This window comes from Pseudophryne corroboree, chromosome 11, assembly GCF_028390025.1.
Source record: "Pseudophryne corroboree isolate aPseCor3 chromosome 11, aPseCor3.hap2, whole genome shotgun sequence".
Classification (NCBI taxonomy): Eukaryota; Metazoa; Chordata; class Amphibia; order Anura; family Myobatrachidae; genus Pseudophryne; species Pseudophryne corroboree.
In genome coordinates this window covers 244,894,176-244,918,623 of record NC_086454.1, presented here as the reverse complement: position 1 = coordinate 244,918,623, position 24,448 = coordinate 244,894,176, and the positions used below count along the sequence as shown (strand labels likewise).

At 48.0% G+C, this 24,448-nt stretch overlaps 1 protein-coding gene across 7 annotated transcripts in view; it reads left to right on the top strand.

Moving 5' to 3' along the window:
- CYLD (CYLD lysine 63 deubiquitinase) overlaps positions 1-18,294 on the top strand; it is a 328,802-nt gene extending 310,508 nt beyond the window's left edge. For all 7 annotated transcript variants that reach the window (XM_063945313.1, XM_063945314.1, XM_063945318.1 and 4 more), the window contains 2 exons: positions 8,192-8,408; positions 17,679-18,294. In XM_063945313.1, coding sequence (XP_063801383.1) covers positions 8,192-8,408; positions 17,679-17,863 — 402 coding nt within the window. In that variant the 3' untranslated portion in view covers positions 17,864-18,294. The remainder of the gene's footprint in view (positions 1-8,191; positions 8,409-17,678) is intronic.
- The last annotated feature ends 6,154 nt before the right edge of the window (positions 18,295-24,448 follow it).

The following is a 24,448-nucleotide window of genomic DNA, read 5'->3' as shown; positions in this document are numbered from 1 at the left end:
CATACCAAAGGTAGTGAGAATTATAAGACGTAGAGGAGTAAGAACTATACTCGTGGCTCCGGATGGGCCAAGAAGGACTTGGTACCCGGAACTTCATGAGATGCTCACAGAGGACTCAGGGCCTCTGCCGATAAGAAGGGACTTGCTTCAGCAAGTACCATGTCTGTTCCAAGACTTACCGCGGGTGCGTTTGACGGCATGGCGGTTGAACGCCGGATCCTAAGGAAAAAAAGGCATTCCGGAAGAGGTCATTCCTACCCTGGTCAAAGCCAGGAAGGAGGTGACCGCACAACATTATCACCACATGTGGCGAAAATATGTTGCGTGGTGTGAGGCCAGGAAGGCCCCACGAAGAAATTTCAACTCGGTCGATTCCTGCATTTCCTGCAAACAGGAGTGTCTATGGGCCTCAAATTGGGGTCCATTAAGGTTCAAATTTCGGCCCTGTCGATTTTCTTCCAGAAAGAATTGGCTTCAGTTCCTGAAGTCCAGAAATTTGACAAGGGAGTACTGCATATACAACCCCCTTTTGTGCCTCCAGTGGCACTGTGGGATCTCAACGTAGTCCTGGGATTCCTCAAATCACGTTGGTTTAAACCGCTCAAATCTGTGGATTTGAAATTTCTCTAACGTCCTAGTGGATGCTGGGGACTCCGTCAGGACCATGGGGAATAGCGGCTCCGCAGGAGACAGGGCACAAAAGCAAGCTTTTAGGATCACATGGTGTGTACTGGCTCCTCCCCCTATGACCCTCCTCCAAGCCTCAGTTAGGTTTTTGTGCCCGGCCGAGAAGGGTGCAATCTAGGTGGCTCTCTTAAAGAGTTACTTAGAAAAAGTTTTTAGGTTCTTTATTTTCAGTGAGTCCTGCTGGCAACAGGCTCACTGCATCGAGGGACTTAGGGGAGAGATTTTCAACTCACCTGCGTGCAGGATGGATTGGATTCTTAGGCTACTGGACATAGCTCCAGAGGGAGTCGGAACACAGGGCTCGCCCTGGGGTTCGTCCCGGAGCCGCGCCGCCGACCCCCCTTGCAGACGCTGAAGATGAAGAGGTCCGGAACCAGGCGGCAGAAGACTCTCAGTCTTCATCAGGTAGCGCACAGCACTGCAGCTGTGCGCCATTGTTGTCAGCACACTTCACACAGCGGTCACGGAGGGTGCAGGGCGCTGGGGGGGGGCGCCCTGGGCAGCAATGTATAATACCTGTATGGCGAAAAATACATCACATATAGCCCTTGAGGCTATATGGATGTATTTAACCCCTGCCAGATATCTAAAACTCCGGAGAAGAAGCCCGCCGAAAAGGGGGCGGGGCCTATTCTCCTCAGCACACAGCGCCATTTTCCCTCACAGAAAGGCTGGTGGGAAGGCTCCCATGCTCTCCCCTGCACTGCACTACAGAAACAGGGTTAAAACAGAGAGGGGGGGCACTGATTTGGCGATATGTATATATATTAAAATGCTATAAGGGAGGAACACTTATATAAAGGTTGTCCCTGGATAATTATAGCGTTTTGGTGTGTGCTGGCAAACTCTCCCTCTGTCTCCCCAAAGGGCTAGTGGGTCCTGTCCTCTATCAGAGCATTCCCTATGTGTGTGCTGTATGTCGGTACGTGTGTGTCGACATGTATGAGGAAAATATTGGTGAGGAGGCGGAGCAAATTGCCTGTAATGGTGATGTCACTCTCTAGGGAGTCGACACCGGAATGGATGGCTTATTTATGGAAATTACGTGACAATGTCAACACGCTGCAAGCCGGTTGACGAAATGAGAGGGCCGGCGAACAAATTAGTATTTGTCCAGGCGTCTCAAACACCGTCAGGGGCTGTAAAATGCCCATTTACCTCAGTCGGTCGACACAGACCCAGACACGGACACTGATTTCAGTGTCGACGGTGAAGAAACAAACGTATTTTCTTTTAGGGCCACACGTTAAGGGCAATGAAGGAGGTGTTACATATTTCTGATGCTCCAAGTACCACAAAAAAGGGTATTATGTGTGAGGTGAAAAAACTACCTGTAGTTTTTCCTGAATCAGATAAATTAAATGAAGTGTGTGATGATGCGTGGGTTTCCCCCGATAGAAAATTATTGGCGGTATACCCTTTCCCGCCAGAAGTTAAGGCGCGGTGGGAAACACCCCTCAGGGTGGATAAGGCGCTCACACGCTTATCAGAACAAGTGGCGGTACCATCTACGGATAGGGCCGTACTTAAGGAGCCAGCTGATAGGAGGCTGAAAAATATCCTAAAAAGTATACACACACATGCTGGTGTTATACTGCGACCAGCGATCGCCTCAGCCTGGATGTGCAGAGCTGAGGTGGCTTGGTCGGATTCCCTGACTAAAAATATTGATACCTTTGACAGGGACAGTATTTTATTGACTATAGAGCATTTAAAGGATGCATTTCTATATATGCGAGATGCGCAGAGGGATATTTGCACTCTGGCATCAAGAGTAAATGCGATGTCCATATCTGCAAGAAGATGTTTATGGACACGACAGTGGTCAGGTGATGCAGATTCCAAACGGCACAAAGATGTATTGCCGTATAAAGGGGAGGAGTTATTTAGGGTCGGTCCATGGGACCTGGTGGCCAGGGCAACTGCTGGAAAATCCACCGTTTTTTACCCTAAGTCACATCTCTGCAGAAAAAGACACCGTCTTTTCAGCCTCAGTCCTTTTGTCCCTATAAGAGTCATATCTGCCCAGGGATAGAGGAAAGGGAAGAAGACTGCAGCAGGCAGCCCATTCCCAGGAACAGAAGCCCTCCACCGCTTCTACCAAGTTCTCAGCATGACGCTGGGACCGTACAGGACCCCTGGATCCTACAAGTAGTATCCAAGGGGTACAGATTGGAATGTCGAGAGGTTTCCCCCCTCGCAGGTTCCTGTAGTCTGCTGTACCAATGTCTCCCTCCGACAGGGAGGCAGTATTGAAAACAATTCACAAGCTGTATTCCCAGCAGGTGATAATAAATTTACCCCTCCGACAACAAGGAAAGGGGTATTACTCCACACTATATGGTGGTACTGAAGGCTAGGTGAGACCTATTCTAAATCTGAAAAATTTGAACACTTACAAGGGTTCAAATCCAGATGGAGTCACTCAGAGCAGTGATAGCAAAGAACAAGGGGACTATATGGTGTCCCGGGACATCAGGGATGCTTACCTCCATGTCCCAAAATTTGCCTTTTCTCACCAAGGGTACCTCAGGTTCGTGGTACAGAACTGTCACTATCAGTTTCAAGACGATGCCGTTGGATTGTCCAAGGCACCCCGGGTCCTTACCAAGGTAATGACCGAAAGGAGGATTCGTCTTCAAAGAAAATGGACGACCTCCTGATAAGAACAAGGTCCAGAGAACAGTTGGAGGTCGGAGTAGCACTATCTCAAGTAGTTCTACGACAGCACGGGTGGATTCTAAATATTCCAAAACCGCAGTTGTTCCGACGACACGTCTGCTGGTCCTAGGGATGATTCTGGACACAGTCCAGAAAAAGGTGTTTCTCCCAGAGGAGAAAGCCAGGGAGTTATCCGAGCTAATCGGGATCCTCCTAAAACCAGGAAAAGTGTCAGTGCATCATTGCACAAGAGTCCTGGTAAAAATGGTGGCTTATTACGAAGCGCTTCCATTCGGCAGATTTCACGCAAGAACTCTTCAGTGGATCTGCTGGACAAATGGTCCGGATCGCATCTTCAGATGCATCAGCGGATAACCCTATATCCAAGGACAAGGGTGTCTCTCCTGTGGTGATTACAGAGTGCTCATCTTCTAGAGGGCCGCAGATTCGGCATTCAGGATTGGATGCTCGTGACCACGGAGGCCAGCCTGAGAGGCTGGGGAGCAGTCACACAAGGAGTGTGATCAAGTCTGGAGAATTCTCTCCACATAAATATACTGGAGCTAAGAGCAAATTTATAATGCTCTAAGCTTAGCAAGACCTCTGCTTCAAGGTCAGCCGGTATTGATCCAGTGGGATAACATCACGGCAGTCGCCCACGTAAACAGAAAGGGCGGCACAAGAAGCAGGAGGGCAGTGGCAAAACTGCAAGGATTTTTCGCTAGGCGGAAAATCATGTGATAGCACTGTCAGCAGTGTTCATTCCGGGAGTGGACGACTGGGAAGCAGACTTCCTCAGCAGGCACGACCTCCACCCGGGAGAGTGGGAACTTCATCGGGAAGTTTTCCGCATGATTGTGAACCGTTGGGAAAGACCAAAGGTGGACATGATGGCGTCCCGCCCGAACAAAAAAATGGGACAGGTATTGCGCCAGGTCACGAGACCTTCAGGCGATAGCTGTTGACGTCCTGGTAACACCGTGGGTGTAACAGTCGGTGTATGTGTTCCCTTCTCTGCTTCTCATAACCAAGGTATTGAGAATTATAAGACATAGAGGAGTAAGAACTATACTCGTGGCTCCGGATTGGCCAAGAGGGACTTGGTAACCGGAACTTCAAGAGATGCTCACAGAGGACTAATGGCCTCGGGAGATAAGAAGGGATTTGCTTTCAGCAAGTACCATGTCTGTTCCAAGAGGAACCGTGGCATCGGCCTTTAAGAAAGGACCTGCTCCAGCAGGGACCTTGTCTGTTCCAAGACTTACCGCGACTGCGTTTGACGGCATGGCGGTTTGAACGCCGGATCCTAAGGGAAAAGGCATTCCGGAAGAGGTCATACCTACCCTGGTCAAAGCCAGGAAGGAGGTGACCGCACAACGTTATCACCACATGTGGTAAAAATATGTTGCGTGGGTGAGGCCAGGAAGGCCCCACGAAAAAATTTCAACTAGGTCGATTTCTGCACTTCCTGCAAACAGGAGTGTCTATGAGCCTCAAATTGGGGTCCATTAAGGTTCAAGTTTCGGCCCTATAGATTTTCTTCCAGAAAAAATTGGCTTCAGTTCCTGAAGTCCAGACGTTTGTCAAGGGAGTATTGCATATACAGCCCTTGTGTGCCTCCAGTGGCACCGTGGGATCTCAACGTAGTGATGGGATTCCTCAAATCATATTGGTTTGAACCACTCAAATCTGTGGATTTGAAATATCTCACATGGAAAGTGACCATGCTGTTGGCCCTGGCCTCGGCCAGGCGATTGTCAAAATTGGCGGCTTTGTCTTACAAAAGCCCATATTTGATTTTCCATTCGGACAGGGCAGAACTGCGGACTCGTCCCCAGTTTCTTCCTAAGGTGGTGTAAGCGTTTCACCTGAATCAACCTATTGTGGTGCCTGCGGCTACTAGGGACTTGGAGGACTCCAAGTTGCTAGACGTTGTCAGGGCCCTGAAAATATATATATATATATATATATATAATTCCAGGACGGCTGGAGTCAGAAAGTCTGACTTGCTGTTTATATTGTAGGCACCCAAAAAGCTGGGTGCTCCTGCTTCTAAGCAGACTATTGCTCGTTGGATTTGTAGTACAATTCAGCTTGCACATTCTGTGGCAGGCCTGCCACAGCCAAAATCTGTAAATGCCCATTCCACAAGGAAGGTGGGCTCATCTTGGGCGGCTGCCCGAGGGGTCTCGGCTTTACAACTTAGCCGAGCAGCTACTTGGTCAGGGGCAAACACGTTTGCTAAATTCTACAAATTTGATACCCTGGCTGAGGAGGACCTGGAGTTCTCTCATTCGGTGCTGCAGAGTCATCCGCACTCTCCCGCCCGTTTGGGAGCTTTGGTATAATCCCCATGGTCCTGACGGAGTCCCCAGCATCCACTAGGACGTTAGAGTAAATAAGATTTTACTTACCGATAAATCTATTTCTCATAGTCCGTAGTGGATGCTGGGCGCCCATCCCAAGTGCGGATTGTCTGCATTACTTGTACATAGTTATTGTTACAAAAAAAAATCGGGTTATTATTGTTGTGAGCCATCTTTTTTAGAGGCTACTTCATTGTTATCATACTGTTAACTGGGTTCAAATCACAAGTTGTACGGTGTGATTGGTGTGACTGGTATGAGTCTTACCCGGGATTCAAGATCCTTCCTTATTGTGTACGCTCGTCCGGGCACAGTACCTAACTGAGGCTTGGAGGAGGGTCATAGGGGGAGGAGCCAGTACACACCATGTGATCCTAAAAGCTTGCTTTTGTGCCCTGTCTCCTGCGGAGCCGCTATTCCCCATGGTCCTGACGGAGTCCCCAGCATCCACTACGGACTATGAGAAATAGATTTATCGGTAAGTAAAATCTTATTATCTCACATGGAAAGTGACCATGATGTTGGCCCTGGCCTCGGCCAGGCGAGTGTCAGAATTGGCGGCTTTGTCTCACAAAAGCCCATATCTGATTGTCCATTCGGACAGGGCAGAGCTGCGGACTCGTCCCCAGTTTCTCCCTAAGGTGGTGTCAGCGTTTCATCTGAACCAGCTTATTGTGGTACCTGCGGCTACTAGAGACTTGGAGGACTCCAAGTTGCTAGATGTGGTCAGGGCCCTGAAAATATAGATTTCCAGGACGGCTGGAGTCAGGAAAACTGACTTGCTGTTATCCTGTATGCACCCAAAAAACTGGGTGCTCTTGCTTCTAAGCAGACGATTGCTAGTTGAATGTGTAGTACAATTCAGCTTGCACATTCTGTGGCAGGACTGCCACAGCCAAAATATATAAATGCCCATTCCACAAGGAAGGTGGGCTCATCTTGGGCGACTGCCCGAGGGGTCTCGGCTTTACAACTTTGTCGAGCTGCTACTTGGTCAGGGGCACACCCTGGCTGAGGAGGACCTGGAGTTCTCTCACTCGGTGCTGCAGAGTCATCCGCACTCTCCCGCCCGTTTGGGAGCTTTGGTATAATCCCCATGGTCCTGACGGAGTCCCCAGCATCCACTAGGACGTCAGAGAAAATAAGATTTTACTTACCGATAAATCTATTTCTCGTAGTCCGTAGTGGATGCTGGGCGCCCATCCCAAGTGCGGATTGTCTGCAATACTTGTACATAGTTATTGTTACAAAAAAATCGGGTTGTTATTGTTGTGAGCCGTCTGTTCAGAGGCTCCTACGTTTATCATACTGTTAACTGGGTTTAGATCACAAGTTATACGGTGTGATTGGTGTGGCTGGTATGAGTCTTACCCGGGATTCAATATCCTTCCTTATTGTGTACGCTCGTCCGGGCACAGTATCCTAACTAAGGCTTGGAGGAGGGTCATAGGGGGAGGAGCCAGTACACACCACCTGATCCTAAAGCTTTAGTTTTGTGCCCTGTCTCCTGCGGAGCCGCTAATTCCCATGGTCCTGCCGGAGTCCCCAGCATCCACTACGGCCTACGAGAAATAGATTTATCGGTAAGTAAAATCTTATTTAATACTCCTTTGACTTAGTGTATGTCTCCTGAGAATGAGTATAGTATGTGTGTCATGAGTATGTAAGTATATATGGATTACTTACGTAATACAGGTTGAGTATCCCATATCCAAATATTATGAAATACGGAATATTCCGAAATACGGACTTTTTTGAGTGAGAGTCAGATAGTGTATCCATTGTTTTTTGATGGCTCAATGTACACAAACTTTGTTTAATGCACAAAGTTATTAAAAATATTGTCTAAAATGACCTTCAGGCTGTGTGTATAAGGTGTATATGAAACATAAATGCATTCTGTGCTTATATTTAGGTCCCATCACCATGATATCTCATTATGGTATGCAATTATTCCAAAATACGGAAAAATCCCATATCCAAAATACCTCTGGTCCCAAGCATTTTGGATAAGGGATACTCAACCTGTACCGGCAGATGGGATACTGCCTGTCAATATCGCGACAGCAGCGTCCTGCCTGATTGCTGGCAGCGGGTCAAGCGATAAGAGTGCCCTTGCGGGCTCACCACGCTGTGGGCTCGGTGGCTCGTTGCACTCGCCACAGGATATATTCCCACTCTATGGGTTTCCATGAGTGGGAATAGCCCTGGTGCTCCGGGAATCCGACAGCCGGCATTTTAACTGCATCCCATATATATTAGGTGTGCTTAGTAACTGTTATTTTGTAGTTTGAATGTCCAGCACTTATATATACTTTCTTCATCTTGTGACAGGGTTTGATCTTTGCTATTGTCCTTAGTTGTAGAGTCGTGAATTATGTCCAAATATAGAGACTCCGGGTCCATGCCATTATTATAGCGCATTTTGAAGTGTTGTGTTTGTTGTCTTCAATTCTTTTCTCTTCTGGTCCCCATAGGTTCACCTCCATCCAAAAAGACAGCATCATAAATTCAACCCAGTATCCCTCCCCAAAGAGCTGCCAGACTGGGACTGGCGGCATGGCTGCATACCATACCAGAAGATGGACCTGTTTGCTGTGTTGTGCATAGAGACAAGTCATTATGTGGCTTTTGTAAAATATGGCCGGGATGATTCTGCTTGGGTATTTTTTGACAGTATGGCAGACCGTGATGGTACGTATGAAATACCTTGGTATTCACACACAACATATGGTACACTTTGGCTTTGGACTGTTTTAGTGAAAGGGAGCATTTGTCTGGGTCACCCAAAAGGGGCCACTGCTAAACTTGCTAGTATTGGATTCATGATGCATCTCTGTCCCTTAGTATTTCATAAATACAGAAATTCTCTTTTCTCTGACGTCCTAGTGGATGCTGGGTACTCCGTAAGGACCATGGGGAATAGACGGGCTCCGCAGGAGACTGGGCACTCTTTAAAGAAAGATTAGGTACTACATCTGGTGTGCACTGGCTCCTCCCTCTATGCCCCTCCTCCAGACCTCAGTTAGAATCTGTGCCCGGCCAGAGCTGGATGCACTTAGTGGGCTCTCCTGAGTTCACTATAAAGAAAGTATTTGTTAGGTTTTTTATTTTCAGTGAGATCTGCTGGCAACAGACTCACTGCTACGTGGGACTTAGGGGAGAGAAGCAAACCTACCTGCTTGCAGCTAGCTTGTGCTTCTAAGGCTACTGGACACCATTAGCTCCAGAGGGATCGAACACAGGGCCCGACCTCGATCGTCCGTTCCCGGAGCCGCGCCGCCGTCCCCCTTGCAGAGCCAGAAGACGGAAGATTCCGGAGAAAATCGGCGGCTGAAGACTCCGGTCTTCAATAAGGTAGAGTACAGCACTGCAGCTGTGCGCCATTGCTCCCACAGCACACCACACGCTCCGGTCACTGGTGGGTGCAGGGCGCTGGGGGGGGGGGGCGCCCTGGGCTGCAATTAGTATACCTTAAGTGGCAAAATGCACATAATACAGTTCTAAACTGTATATGTGCCAAATCCCCCGCCATAATTATTATTAAAAAAGCGTGAGAAGCCCGCCGCTGAAGGGGCGGGGCTATCTTCCTCAGCACAGCCAGCGCCATTTTCTCTTCACAGCTCCGCTGGAAGGACGCTCCCCAGGCTCTCCCCTGCAGTATACACTACAGAAAGGGTAAAAAAGAGAGGGGGGGCACATAAATTTAGGCGCAAATTGTGATATAAGCAGCTATTGGGGGAAAATTCACTTTGTGTATAGTGTAAATCCCTCTGTTATATAGCGCTCTGGTGTGTGCTGGCATACTCTCTCTCTGTCTCCCCAAAGGACTTTGTGGGGTCCTATCCTCAGTCAGAGCATTCCCTGTGTGTGTGTGCGGTGTGTCGGTACGGCTGTGTCGACATGTTTGATGAGGACGCTTACGTGGAGGCGGAGCAGGTGCCGATAAGTGTGATGTCGCCCCCTGCGGGGCCGACACCAGAGTGGATGGATATGTGGAAGGTATTAACCGACAGTGTCAACTCCTTGCATAAAAGGTTCGATGACGCAGCTTTGGGACAGCCGGCATCTCAGCCCGCGCCTGCCCAGGCATCTCAGAGGCCATCAGGGGCTCAAAAACGCCCACTACCTCAGATGGCAGACACAGATGTCGACACGGGAGTCTGACTCCAGTGTCGACGAGGATGAGACAAATGTACAATCCACAAGGGCCATCCGATGCATGATTACGGCAATGAAAAATGTGTTGCACATTTCTGACATTAACCCGGTTACCACAAAAAAGGGTATTATGTTTGGGGAGAAAAAGCAGCCAGTGACTTTTCCCCCATCTGATGAGTTAAATGAATTGTGTGAAGAAGCGTGGGGTTCCCCAGATAAGAAACTAGTGATTTCTAAGCGGTTACTAATGGCGTACCCTTTCCCGCCAACGGATAGGTTACGCTGGGAGACATCCCCTAAAGTGGACAAGGCGCTCACACGCTTATCAAAAAAGATGGCACTGCCGTCTCAGGATACGGCCGCCTTAAAGGAGCCTGCAGATAGAAAGCAGGAGGCTATCCTGAAGTCTGTGTATACACACTCAGGTACTATACTGAGACCTGCTATTGCTTCAGCATGGATGTGTAGTGCTGCAGCAGCATGGTCTGATTCCCTGTCTGATAACATTGATTCCCTTGACAGGGACACTATTTTGCTAACCATAGAGCATATTAAAGACGTAGTCTTATATATGAGGGATGCACAGAGGGACATTTGCCGGCTGGCATCTAGAATTAATGCAATGTCCATTTCTGCCAGGAGAGTATTATGGACTCGGCAGTGGACAGGTGATGCTGATTCTAAAAGGCACATGGAAGTTTTGCCTTATAACGGTGAGGAATTGTTTGGGGACGGTCTCTCGGACCTCGTATCCACAGCAACAGCTGGGAAGTCGACTTTTTTACCTCAGGTTCCCTCACAGCCTAAGAAAGCACCGTATTATCAAGTACAGTCCTTTCGGCCTCAGAAAGGCAAGCGGGTTAGAGGCGCGTCCTTTCTGCCCAGAGGCAGGGGTAGAGGGAAAAAGCTGCACCAGACAGCCAGTTCCCAGGAACAAAAATGCTCCCCTGCTTCCACTAAGTCCACCGCATGACGCTGGGGCTCCACAGGTGGAGCCAGGTGCGGTGGGGGCCCGTCTCCGGAACTTCAGCGACCAGTGGGTTCGCTCACAGGTGAATCTCTGGGTTCTACAAGTGGTATCTCAGGGATACAAGCTGGAGTTAGAGAAGTCTCCCCCTCGCCGTTACCTCAAATCAGCCTTGCCAGCTACTCCCAAGGACAGGGAGGTAGTACTGGCGGCAATTCACAAGCTGTACCTCCAGCAGGTGATAATCAAAGTTCCCCTCCTTCAACAGGGACGGGGTTACTATTCCACAATGTTTGTGGTACCAAAACCAGACGGTTCGGTGAGACCCATTCTAAATTTGAAATCCTTGAACACTTATATAAGGAAGTTCAAGTTCAAAATGGAATCGCTCAGGGCGGTTATTGCAAGCCTGGAAGAGGGGGATTATATGGTATCACTGGACATCAAGGATGCTTACCTACATGTCCCCATTTACCCACCTCACCAGGAGTACCTCCGATTTGTGGTACAGGACTGCCATTAGCAATTCCAGACGTTGCCGTTTGGTCTGTCCACGGCACCGAGATTGTTTACCAAGGTAATGGCCGAAATGATGATACTCCTTCGAAAGAAGGGAGTTATAATTATCCCGTACTTGGACGATCTCCTTATAAAGGCAAGGTCCATGGAGCAGTTGTTGGTCGGGGTAGCACTATCTCAGGAAGTGCTGCAACAGCACGGCTGGATTCTGAATATCCCAAAGTCGCAGCTGGTTCCTACGACGCGTCTGCTGTTCTTGGGTATGATTCTGGACACAGAACAGAAGAAGGTGTTTCTCCCGGAGGAGAAGGCCAAGGAGTTGTCATCTCTGGTCAGAGACCTCCTGAAACCAAAACAGGTGTCGGTGCATCACTGCACGCGAGTCCTGGGAAAGATGGTAGCTTCTTACGAAGCAATTCCCTTCGGCAGGTTCCATGCAAGGATCTATCAGTGGGATCTGTTAGACAAGTGGTCCGGATCGCATCTTCAGATGCATTGGCTGATCACCCTGTCCCCGAGGGCCAGGGTGTCTCTGCTGTGGTGGCTGCAGAGTGCTCATCTTCTCGAGGGCCGCAGATTCGGCATACAGGACTGGGTCCTGGTGACCACGGATGCAAGCCTCCAAGGTTGGGGGGGCAGTCACTCAGGGAAGAAACTTCCAAGGACAATGGTCGAGTCAGAAGACTTCCCTACACATAAATATTCTGGAGCTAAGGGCCATTTACAATGCCCTAAGTCAAGCAACACCCCTGCTTCAAAACTAGCCGGTGCTGATTCAGTCAGACAACATCACGGCGGTCGCCCATGTAAACCGACAGGGCGGCACAAGAAGCAGGATGGCAATGGCAGAAGCCACAAGGATTCTCCGATGGGCGGAAAATCACGTGATAGCACTGTCAGCAGTGTTCATTCCGGGAGTGGACAACTGGGAAGCAGACTTCCTCAGCAGGCACGACCTCCACCCGGGAGAGTGGGGACTTCATCCAGAAGTCTTCCAGCTGATTGTAAATCGTTGGGAAAGGCCACAGGTGGACATGATGGCGTCCCGCCTCAACAAAAAGCTAAAAAGATATTGCGCCAGGTCAAGGGACCCTCAGGCGATAGCTGTGGACGCTCTAGTGACACCGTGGGTGTACCAGTCGGTTTATGTGTTCCCTCCTCTTCCTCTCATACCAAAGGTACTGAGGATAATAAGAAAGAGAGGAGTAAGAACTATACTCATCGTTCCGGATTGGCCAAGAAGAACTTGGTACCCGGAACTACAAGAAATGATCTCAGAGGACCCTTGGCCTCTGCCGCTCCGACAGGACCTGCTACAGCAGGGGCCCTGTCTGTTCCAAGACTTACCGCGGCTGCGTTTGACGGCATCGCGGTTGAACGCCGGATCCTGATGGAAAAGGGCATTCCGGTTGAAGTCATTCCTACGCTGATAAAAGCTAGGAAGGATGTGACAGCAAAACATTATCACCGCATATGGCGAAAATATGTTGCTTGGTGTGAGGCTATGAAGGCCCCAATAGAGGAATTTCAGCTGGGTCAATTTCTGCACTTCCTACAGTCAGGAGTGACTATGGGCCTAAAATTGGGATCCATAAAAGTCCAGATTTCGGCCCTGTCTATTTTCTTTCAAAAAGAACTGGCTTCACTGCCTGAAGTTCAGACGTTTGTTAAGGGAGTGCTGCATATTCAGCCCCATTTTGTGCCTCCAGTGGCACCTTGGGATCTCAACGTTGTGTTGGATTTCCTAAAATCGCATTGGTTTGAGCCACTTCAGACCGTGGAGTTGAAATATCTCACGTGGAAAGTGGTCATGCTTTTGGCCTTCTCTTCGGCTAGGCGTGTGTCAGAATTGGCGGCTTTGTCATGTAAGAGCCCCTATCTGATCTTCCATATGGACAGGGCAGAATTGAGGACTCGTCCCCAATTTCTCCCTAAGGTGGTATCAGCGTTTCATTTGAACCAACCTATTGTGGTGCCTGCGGCTACTCGGGACTTGGAGGCTTCCAAGTTGCTGGACGTAGTCCGGGCCCTGAAAATCTATGTTTCCAGGACGGCTAGAGTGAGAAAAACTGACTCGCTGTTTATCCTGCATGCACCCAACAAGCTGGGTGCTCCTGCTTCTAAGCAGACTATTGCTCGCTGGATCTGTAGCACGATTCAGTTTGCACATTCTGCGGCTGGACTGCCGCATCCTTAATCAGTCAAAGCCCATTCCACGAGGAAGGTGGGCTCTTCTTGGGCGGCTGCCCGAGGGGTCTCGGCTTTACAACTTTGCCGAGCTGCTACCTGGTCGGGATCAAACACGTTTGCAAAATTCTACAAGTTCGATACCCTGGCTGAGGAGGACCTTGAGTTTGCTCATTCGGTGCTGCAGAGTCATCCGCACTCTCCCGCCCGTTTGGGAGCTTTGGTATAATCCCCATGGTCCTTACGGAGTACCCAGCATCCACTAGGACGTCAGAGAAAATAAGAATTTACTCACCGGTAATTCTATTTCTCGTAGTCCGTAGTGGATGCTGGGAGCCCGTCCCAAGTGCGGACTTCTGCAATACTTGTATATAGTTATTGCTTAACTATAGGGTTATTGTTCTGAGCCATCTGTTTAATGGGGCTCAGCTGTTGTTCATACTGTTAACTGGGTATAGTTATCACAAGTTGTACGGTGTGATTGGTGTGGCTGGTATGAGTCTTACCCTGGATTCCAAATCCTTTCCTAGTAATGTCAGCTCTTCCGGGCACAGTTTCCCTAACTGAGGTCTGGAGGAGGGGCATAGAGGGAGGAGCCAGTGCACACCAGATGTAGTACCTAATCTTTCTTTAAAGAGTGCCCAGTCTCCTGCGGAGCCCGTCTATTCCCCATGGTCCTTACGGAGTACCCAGCATCCACTACGGACTACGAGAAATAGAATTACCGGTGAGTAAATTCTTATTTTTTTAAACAGTGTGTCACCAGCAGTTTTATAGGCAGACTTTAGACACTTTAAAGGAGGTTCCTCAAACCTTGAAGCCAAACACCATAAACCTAGGGAAAGGGATAAGTGGGCGTCCCCTTTATTAAATGTGTAATATGACCAGAACTGAAGAGAACTGGCATGCTCTTTTCAAGTATAATAGATCTATAATGTCTAGGTATACAGTTAATAGGCAGTACGGATGGTGTAATGGTTAGCATTACTGCCTCACAGCACTGAGGTCATGGGTTTGATTCCCACCATGACCCGCACTGTGTGGAGTTTGTATATTCTCCCCATACTTGCGTGGGTTTCCTCCGGGTACTCCGGTTTCCTCCCACAATTTAAAAATATACTGGTAGGTTAATTGGCTCCCAACATAATTAACCCTAGCATGGATGTATGTGCGTGTACATGTGATAGGGAATATAGATTGTAAGCTCTACTGGGGCAGGGACTGATGTGAATGGCTAAATATTCTCTGTAAAGCGCTGCGGAATATGTGTGCGTTATATAAATAACTGGTAATAAAAAATAGGTCAACAACATATGAATTTGTGAAAAGGTCGCCATGACAATGGTTGACACAGGCTTTTTAGGCCACATCTTGTATATTTCATGTTAAATGACCACCACCATTACAAACGTGAACTCTCGCGGGCTCGCTTTGCTCGAAACGCTCCAAGTAAGGTGACTCGCTCCGCTGCGCCCTACAGATATTACTATTCCTAGTAGATTTCCAAGTGGTTAGTGTATCAAGCAAATGTTGGTAAAACGTGAAAACTCCCCTCTAAAAAAACATGTCGACCATTGTCATGTTGACCTTTTGAACCTGTCGATCTTTTCTACCTATCAACCTAATGCGTGTCGACCTGTTGACTGACTACATAGACATTGTGGATCTATCATCTGGATACCCTTGTCAATGTAATGTTTTTAAGCGGAACTTACTTCGCAATATGCCAGCCAGCATCTGTCAGATTGCCAGCTGCAGTATTTTGTGCGGCCCCAAAACAACTGTGAAGCCAGATAATGATACCCTGTACAAATTATTGAAGCCAGAAGTGATCTGACTGCTCTGCCTTAAAGTCAAACTGATTTGGTCACTCGCTATATTTACATTGTACAGTGTACATTGTACAGTAACCCCCCTGCTCAGCACAGCGCGATGTGTACTGAGCGAGGGAGGGGGTGCGCTTATTTCACCCAGCAGTGAAATGAGCGCCCTGCTAGATCTAGCACAGGCGATAGCGACGCGCGGGGCCGCACATCGCTATCACTGTAGGGCAGCGGTGGCCAACCCGCGGCTCTCGAGCCGCATGCTGCTCGGTTGGCTCCTGGCCCCCAGACACACGCAAGCCTCTCTGGCGGCGGTGTCTCCTTCAATTCGGCGCCGGCCCGTGAGCCAATCAGAGCTCGCGGACCGGCTGCTAAGGCTTCTGATTGGCTGCCGGACCGCGAGCTTTGATTGGCTCACAGACCGGCGCCTAATTGAAGAGAGACACAGCCACCAGAGAGTGAGCAGCAGCAGCGCGGTGGTGGTGGTGGGGGGGCTGGGGAGCACTGTGGGGACGTGTATCTGGCACTGGGGGCATAGCAGGCACTGAGGGGACATGTATCTGGCACTGAGGGAATAGCTGGCACTGTTGAGGAATATGTGTATCTGGCACGGGGGGCATATATGTATCTGGCACTGTGGAGGCACCCATTTTTTGGCGTTGTTATATGTATGTGGCATTGTACTGGGGCATTGGGATGCGGTCAAGATCCCGCCGGACGAAATCCCGGCGGTCGGAATCCCGACACCGGGATCCGACCGGCACAATCCCGACATATGCGTTGCGCTCGCTCCCTGACGGGATTGTGCAGGTCGGGATCCCGGTGTCGGTATTCCGACCGCCGGGATTCCGTCCGCCGGTATCGCGTACTGATCCCGGGGCATTATAATTATGTGGCACTGTACAACATGACGAAAAACGGGGTTATCATATGAGGTCATCCTTCTACAAACGTCATACCGAAAGGCGTGCACACAAAAATGGGGTGTGGCTTTGTGACAACTAGGCCACGCCCCCATATTTGCAGGATGGTGGCTCTCGCTCTTGACTACAAATCTTTTCTGGCTCTTTGCCTCTGACTGGTTGGTTACCCCTGCTGTAGGGGATACACAAGGAGAGATCTGTGCTTAACTTCTAAGCAATCTAGTCAGATTGCTTAGAATTGAAGCACTGATCTCTCCGTGTGAACCCACCTTAAGAACCATTTGTAGCTCATACTCTACCGTATCTCATTCTGCTTTTAACTGATAATCCATGAGATCAACACATTTTAAAGTCTGTTAATGTAGATAAATGGATTTTAAAGATGATGTAATCTATTGAGTTTAGGCAAAATGATTAGTATGTAATAAGTGAAATAATGATCTGAGGTTGACTGTGATAATGCAGCTACTGTACACATAACACTAGACGTGTACTTTGTAGATTGGAGCAGCATCCAGTCCACATTTTAGTCTCCTATAATACCCTTTTCAGACAGAAATGTTTGAATTACCCGGCTTTTACCCGGCATTTCAGAGCCGGATAGTTTTTCCGCTCCCTGTCTGACCCCCCTTTCACACTGACAAGGAAAGTACTGGGTCAAAAATTTCTACCCGGTAATTTGTTGATCAAAACGGGTATTTCGTCTGTGTGAAAGCGTCAAGCCGGGTCGAAATTTCCGGGTCTCCAACCCTGGTAAATTTCTGGGTCGAAGTCCCAGGTGGGAATTTTAAACCTGGGTTGACCCTCTCACAGAGAAAAAAGACCCGTGTTTATCGGCAAATTACTGGGTAGAACGGCTTCATCCGGGAATTTTCCTTTCTGTGTGAAAGGGGAATAAGTGGCGCTGATCAGGCAGCGTGAAACAGCTTTTCCGTCCTTTTCAGCAGAACAAATGTAGTCGAGCTGTGCAGTAAACGGTTTGACCTTTGGATACAATGCAATAAGAGCACAGAATATGCTGGATAATCTTTTACAGTTTGCAAATATTAGATCAAATATTTTAATATTATTTTGTCTCACTGTATGTAAAATGAATTGCATAGATTACGGTGTTATTGGGTGAGAAGGTATGTAAGCGGTTTTAGTAGTAGTGATACCACTACTAGAGTATCAGCAGCACTATTATAATTGATGCATTGCAAGGAACAAAAATGCTCCATACTGTAGATTATATGGGTATGTAATGATATAGTCTGTGAATGTTCTAAAAACTCAATGATCTGCTTATTATCCAGGATGTATACATATTATTTATTTGTGTGTTTTTACTTGGGAAAAAATTGTAAAAGGTTAAGATTAATGGATTATTTTTGAATTCTTGCAGGTGGGCAAAATGGTTTTAACATTCCACAAGTCACTCCTTGTCCCGAAGTTGGGGAATATCTGAAAATGTCCTTGGAGGAACTTCATGCCTTAGACTCTCGTAACATCCAGGGCTGCGCGCGGCGGCTCCTGTGCGACGCCTACATGTGCATGTACCAGAGCCCCACTATGAGCCTGTACAAATGAACAACTGGTCTGTTTTTCACAAGGACATGGATCGGACTATAAACCTGTGGTGGGCAACCTGTGACTACAGCAGTTGTTGAAGTTGCCATGCTGTGCTGGAAATTGTAGTTCAACAGCAGAAGTCCCACACTATACCCAAGCCTGTTGTATATTCTTACCTACTAGAGCAGCTGTCAAGGCCTTCCCACACACTACAGCAATTCTTCTTGTGTTTTCCTTAACCCATTTGCTGTTAACAAAGAAGATAACTCAATATAACTGCATTAGCAATTTATTTGCACTTCAAGTATTTCTTTTTATCTTTTTTTGTCTTTTAAGTTCCACTGAATGTAAGTGACAGGATGGAAGATCTCCGAAGCTTTAAGTTTTAACAGACTTTTACTGTGTTATTTTCTTTTCGTTTGAGAAAATATTAAACAGCACAAATGAAACTGGCTTGTGTAAGGAATGTTTTCCCAGCTGCATTCTGTACGGCAGTGATATTGCAGCATGGCGGAACGGCACCGTGGTGCCCTCTTCTCGGTACCCGGATGGCTCTGCTTAGAAGTGGGTGCACATACACTTCTAGCTTCCTTGTTAAGTCTGTCCATCTAATACCAATCTCAGGCATTTGTTCCCCCTTTTTCCTGGAGATATAGGAAGCCTGCATTCAGCCCATACCCAACAAGCGGTTCTACCTCAAGGAAGATATTTTTTATATTAAATCTCCAGCCCATATTGAAACCAATTTAAACACAAACTGAGCCCTTCAAAGTGGGTCTGTTACCATAGCAACCAAGTAAACAGTGTCCATATCTTGTACATTGCTCTGGCACGCTTTGTGTTTAAATAGCGAGCCGGGAATTTATAATGTATTGGGTGTAAACACTGTCTAACCTGCTATGGGCTGATTAAATGTTTGTGTGCTATACTTATAATGAGTGGGCTTCTTGTATCGCCAGACTTTTATTATTTATAAAATATATCACCAGAAACAATTTACAGAGGAAGGTGGCGCTTAGGGTTAGTGGATAGAAAAAACAATTATATACTGCGGTTCAATTAAAACATATCACAATTTATTAAAACATCCCACATATAATATGAGTAAATAAAAAAGCTCTGATGGCCTCATAGGAAATCCATCTAGTGGCAGTCTCTGAATTCAATGATTCAATCAAAGATTTAAATGACAGCACAATCTGGATACTTTAAAGTGCAGAGAACTGTATTCAGTCCTTTTGAATATTTGCGCGGGTCAGCCTTTCTTTTTCTTTTATATCACCACAAACAAGTACATTGATTTACCTTTCTAAGTATTTACTGAAACCCGCACAAAGGCCCTCATTCCGAGTTGATCGCTCGCTGCCGATTTTCGCAGCGCAGCGATCAGGTTACTACTGCGCATGCGTATGCACCGCAATGCACACGCACGTCATACCGGTACAAACAGCATTGTTGCTGTGCATTGCTTCTAGTGACTAATCCATTCGCACAACTGATCGCAAGGAGGTTGACAGTAAGAGGGCGCTTATGGGTGTCAACTGACCATTTTCTGGGAGTGGTAAGGAAAACGCAGGCATTTGCAGGGCGGGTGTCTGACGTCAATTCCGGGACCAGACAGGCTAAAGTGATCGCAAGGGCTGAGTAAGTTCAGACCTACTCTGAAACTCTAAAAAACTTTCTTTTTCATCCTCTAGGGGTCACTGGAGTACTGTTGGGATATGGACGGTGTTAGCAAGGACAGGCACTGAATATTTAAATTTCAGTAGCTCTCCTCCCTTCCATACTCCCAGAATACCCCAGTGTTTTTTTGGTGCTCACATGGATAGGAGCACAAAGTGTGGACCTCCAGGGGGGGACATACATATTTTACTTTTAGATATTTTTGTTTTTATTTTTTATACTTTTTTCTGATTATAATCCCTTCCCATTTTACACAAAAGCTATGGGTCCGGGATTACAGAAGCTGCTGCGTGCAGCTCTTGGCGTGTCGGGCCTCACAATAGGAGCCCCCTCACAGCCACAAGCAGCTCAGCTAACTTCCGCTGAGGCTGCAGAAAGGACTGGACGGAGCTTGCTGGAGAAGCCCCGTCAGAGCCCAAGAGCACAGGTCAGCTACAAAGCCCCATCACATTATGACCGGGGCGGTCAGCTCACGCTGCCGCCCCGCTGTGTGTGGGGACTGCGCGCCGCCATAGCTGTTACCTGCCGCCGGCCGCTAATCCCCTGCTGCCTGCCATTTGTCACAGGCTCCCTAGCGCCCGCTCTAGCCGCCGCTCCCGACCCGCCGGCCAGTGTAAGAATCCGGCGCAGAGGGGAGCCAGCGAGATGATACCTGTTGCCGCCGCCGCCCGCTAATACGCTCCACGCCGCTCCCCAATATTACAGAGCGCCTGTTACACAGTACGGGAGCTCACGCTGGGGGGGGGGGGAGGGGAGTTGCGGCGGCTCAGCCCTCACTCAGACCGCGGACAGCGCTCAGGGCTGCCGCGGTCTGTCCCCTTTACATGCAGCGCAGCTGAAGGGGGGGGACATAATGCCCACAGCAGCAGTACTAGACAGGCTGTTAAGCCTAGATTATAAGTTATTAAGGGGAGCCAGCGAGATGATACCTGTTGCCGCCGTCGCCCGCTAATTCGCTACACATTGCTCCCCAATATTACCGAGCACCCGTTACACAGTACGGGAGCTCACGCTGGGGGGGGGGGGGGGGGGTTGCGGCGGCTCAGCCGTCACTCAGACCGCGGACAGCGCTCAGGGCAGCCGCGGTCTGTTCCCTTTACATGCAGCGCAGCTGAAGGGGACGGACGGACGGGGACATAATGCCCACAGCAGCAGTACTAGACAGGCTGCTAAGCCTAGATTATAAGTTATTAAATATGTGCTTTAATTGGGAAATGCTGCTTTATATTGAGAAAGGCTGCATTATATTGAGGAAGGCTGCTTTATATTGAGGAAGGCTGCTTTATATTAAGGCTGATTTATATTGAGAAAGGCTGTATTATATTGAGAGTTAAGGGCATGGTTTTAAGGGCACGTCTTTATAACCTAGTATGCTATGTTATACAATGTAAGCACATGGCTGGAAGCCATTTTAACCATACTTCCTGTTTCTTCTTCCAGAAAGGGCTGTCCTACAACAATACTCCACCGGATGGCGTATGGGTGTTGGTAGGACTTTTGGATCAGTTTTCTTATAGTCTGGCCACGTGCACTGCCTTCAGCTGTACAACATAATGAATAAGGCACCAGCAAAAACAAAGATGCAGTGTAACTGCAATGTATGTCAGTGTGTGTTGCCTCACAAAATGGGCGCTGCTCGACAAGAGAGACACACGGCAAGAATTGAGGCTCGGGTGAGACCACAAGAGATACCAGAGGGTCTCAGAATAGGTCTCCGTCTTTGCACAGATCCCAGTCTAGTTCGGGTCACAAAGATAGTTCTCATTTGCTTATACTTTCCCAGTTTCTGCTATATGGCATCCTGGCGACTGCGCAGGATGAGCATGAGGAAGGTGAATTGGACCAGCAGTCAGATAGTGAGGATATTGACAGCCGGCATTGATAATCTTATCAGGGCGGTACGTCAGTCTCTGATTTTTACAGACACAGAAGAACCGCTGAGAAATAATAAGGTGGTATTTACTAAACGACAGAGATCTTTAGTGTGTTTTCAGACTGTTAATAGAGGCATGGCAGAATCCGCATAAACGGGTTTCTATACCTCACCGGTTTAAGTCTAGTTACCCGTTTCTAGAGTCTGTGACATCTACATAGGAGAATCCAGACAAATGAAAAAAAGCTCAAATAGAAGCGCTCAGTGTAGTTTCATATAACTGAAATGATACTTAATGTCCATATGATTATGTATGAAATAGTCCAATCTCAAGATGATTACTCCTGTTGTGTTATGAGGACGATCAAATCTCCCACTCCATAGGACGTATCAAAATGATATGTAACAAAAGCAGAAATAACACATTACCATTACTCACTCAGAGAAAGATGTAGATCCTCACATAACGGTTTCTTTGTGTGTAGCTCCAAGGATATTCATAGAGAAAGTGTTATTTTTTAAAAAAAACACTTTATTACAAAATTAAAAAGTTTTTTACACAAGCAGGGGACCTTGACATAAAATGGCTCAGGGGCGGACAGTGAAACAGCTGGTATGGCCGCCGGCCGAAAACAGCACTAACCAGCGAGATTGTAATAACACAATTCTAACCTCGAGAAACCAAGTCATGCAGGAACCACCTGTAAGCACTCATCCGATGAGTGCTTACAGGTGGTTCCTGCATGACTTGGTTTCTTGAGGTTGGAATTGTGTTATTACAATCTCGCTGGTTAGTACTGTTTTCGGCCGGCGGCCATACCAGCTGTTTCACTTTCATGTCAAGGTCCCCTGCTTGTGTAAAAAACTTTTTAATTTTATAATAGTGTTTTTTTTTTAAATAACACTTTCTCTATGAATATCCTTGGAGCTACACACAAAGAAACCGTTATGTGAGGATCTACATCTTTCTCTGAGTGAGTAATGGTACGCATCATATTATACGGTTGACTTACAGTTTATGGTGGAGTGAAAGATACCTTTATGTGCGGAGACTAGCTATATTGATTGTGAGTGGGGTACGCCATTCATCTCCTTTGACAATCTGTTTTTTCTAGCTGCATGTTTATTTTCAGTATTTAAAGACGTACTACACCATAATGTGTTATTTCTGCTTTTGTTACATATCACTTTGATACGACATATGGAGTGGGAGATTTGATCGTCCTCATACCACAACAGGAGGAATCATCTTGGGATTGGACCATTTCATACATAATCATATGGACATTAAGTATCATTTCTCTAACGTCCTAAGTGGATGCTGGGGACTCCGTAAGGACCATGGGGGGGGGGTTAGCGGCTCCGCAGGAAACTGGGCACAACTATAAAGAAAGCTTTTAGACTACTGGTGTGCACTGGCTCCTCCCACTAAGACCCTCCTCCAGACCCCAGTTAGATTCTTGTGCCCGGCTGAGCTGGATGCACACTAGGGGCTCTCCTGAGCACCTAGAAAGAAAGTATATTTAGGTTTTTTATTTTCAGTGAGATCTGCTGGCAACAGACTCACTGCAGCGAGGGACTAAGGGGAGAAGAAGCGAACCTACCTAACAGGTGGTAGTTTGGGCTTCTTAGGCTACTGGACACCATTAGCTCCAGAGGGATCGACCGCAGGACCCGACCTTGGTGTTCGTTCCCGGAGCCGCGCCGCCGTCCCCCTTACAGAGCCAGAAGCACGAAGAAGGTCCGGAAAATCGGCGGCAGAAGACTTCGGTCTTCACCAAGGTAGCGCACAGCACTGCAGCTGTGCGCCATTGCTCCTCATGTACACCTCACACTTCGGTCACTGATGGGTGCAGGGCGCTGGGGGGGGCGCCCTGAGGGCAATAAATAACACCTTGGCTGGCAAAATATACATCATATATAGTCCTAGAGGCTATATAGATGTAAAATTACCCCTGCCAGTATTACAGAAAAAGCGTGAGAAAGTCAGCCGAAAAGGGGGCGAGGCTTCTCCCTCAGCACACTGGCGCCATTTTTCCCTCACAGTTCCGCTGGAAGGAAGCTTCCTGGCTCTCCCCTGCAGTCTGAATACTACAGAAGGGTAAAAAAGAGAGGGGGGGCACTAAATTTAGGCGCAGTATAGATATTATATATATATATAATATATATAAAAAAGCAGCTATAGGGAAAACACTCATTGATAGTGGGATCCCAGTGTTATATAGCGCTCTGGTGTGTGCTGGCATACTCTCTCTCTGTCTCCCCAAAGGGCTTTGTGGGGTCCTGTCCTCTGTCAGAGCATTCCCTGTGTGTTTGCGGTGTGTCGGTACGGCTGTGTAGACATGTTTGATGAGGAGGCTTATGTGGAGGCGGAGCAGATGCCTGTAAATGTGATGTCACCCCCTGCGGGGTCGACACCTGAGTGGATGGTGCTGTGGAAGGAATTACGTGATAGTGTCGACTCCTTACATAAAAGGTTTGACGACATACCAAATGTGGGACAGCCGGCTTCTCAGCCTGTGCCTGCCCAGGCGTCTCAAAAACCATCAGGGGCTCTAAAACGCCCGCTACCTCAGATGGTTGACACAGATGTCGACACGGATACTGACTCCAGTGTCGACGACGAAGAGACTAATGTAACTTCCAGTAGGGCCACACGTTACATGATTGAGGCAATGAAAAATGTATTGCACATTTCTCTGACGTCCTAGTGGATGCTGGGACTCCGTAAGGACCATGGGGAATAGCGGCTCCGCAGGAGACAGGGCACAAAATAAAAGCTTAAGGATCAGGTGGTGTGCACTGGCTCCTCCCCCTATGACCCTCCTCCAAGCCTCAGTTAGATTTTTGTGCCCGGCCGAGAAGGGTGCAATCTAGGTGGCTCTCCTGAGCTGCTTAGAATAAAAGTTTAGTTAGGTTTTTTTATTTTCAGTGAGTCCTGCTGGCAACAGGCTCACTGCATCATGGGACTAAGGGGAGAAGAAACGGACTCACCTGAGTGCAGAGTGGATCGGGTTTCTTAGGCTACTGGACACTAGCTCCAGAGG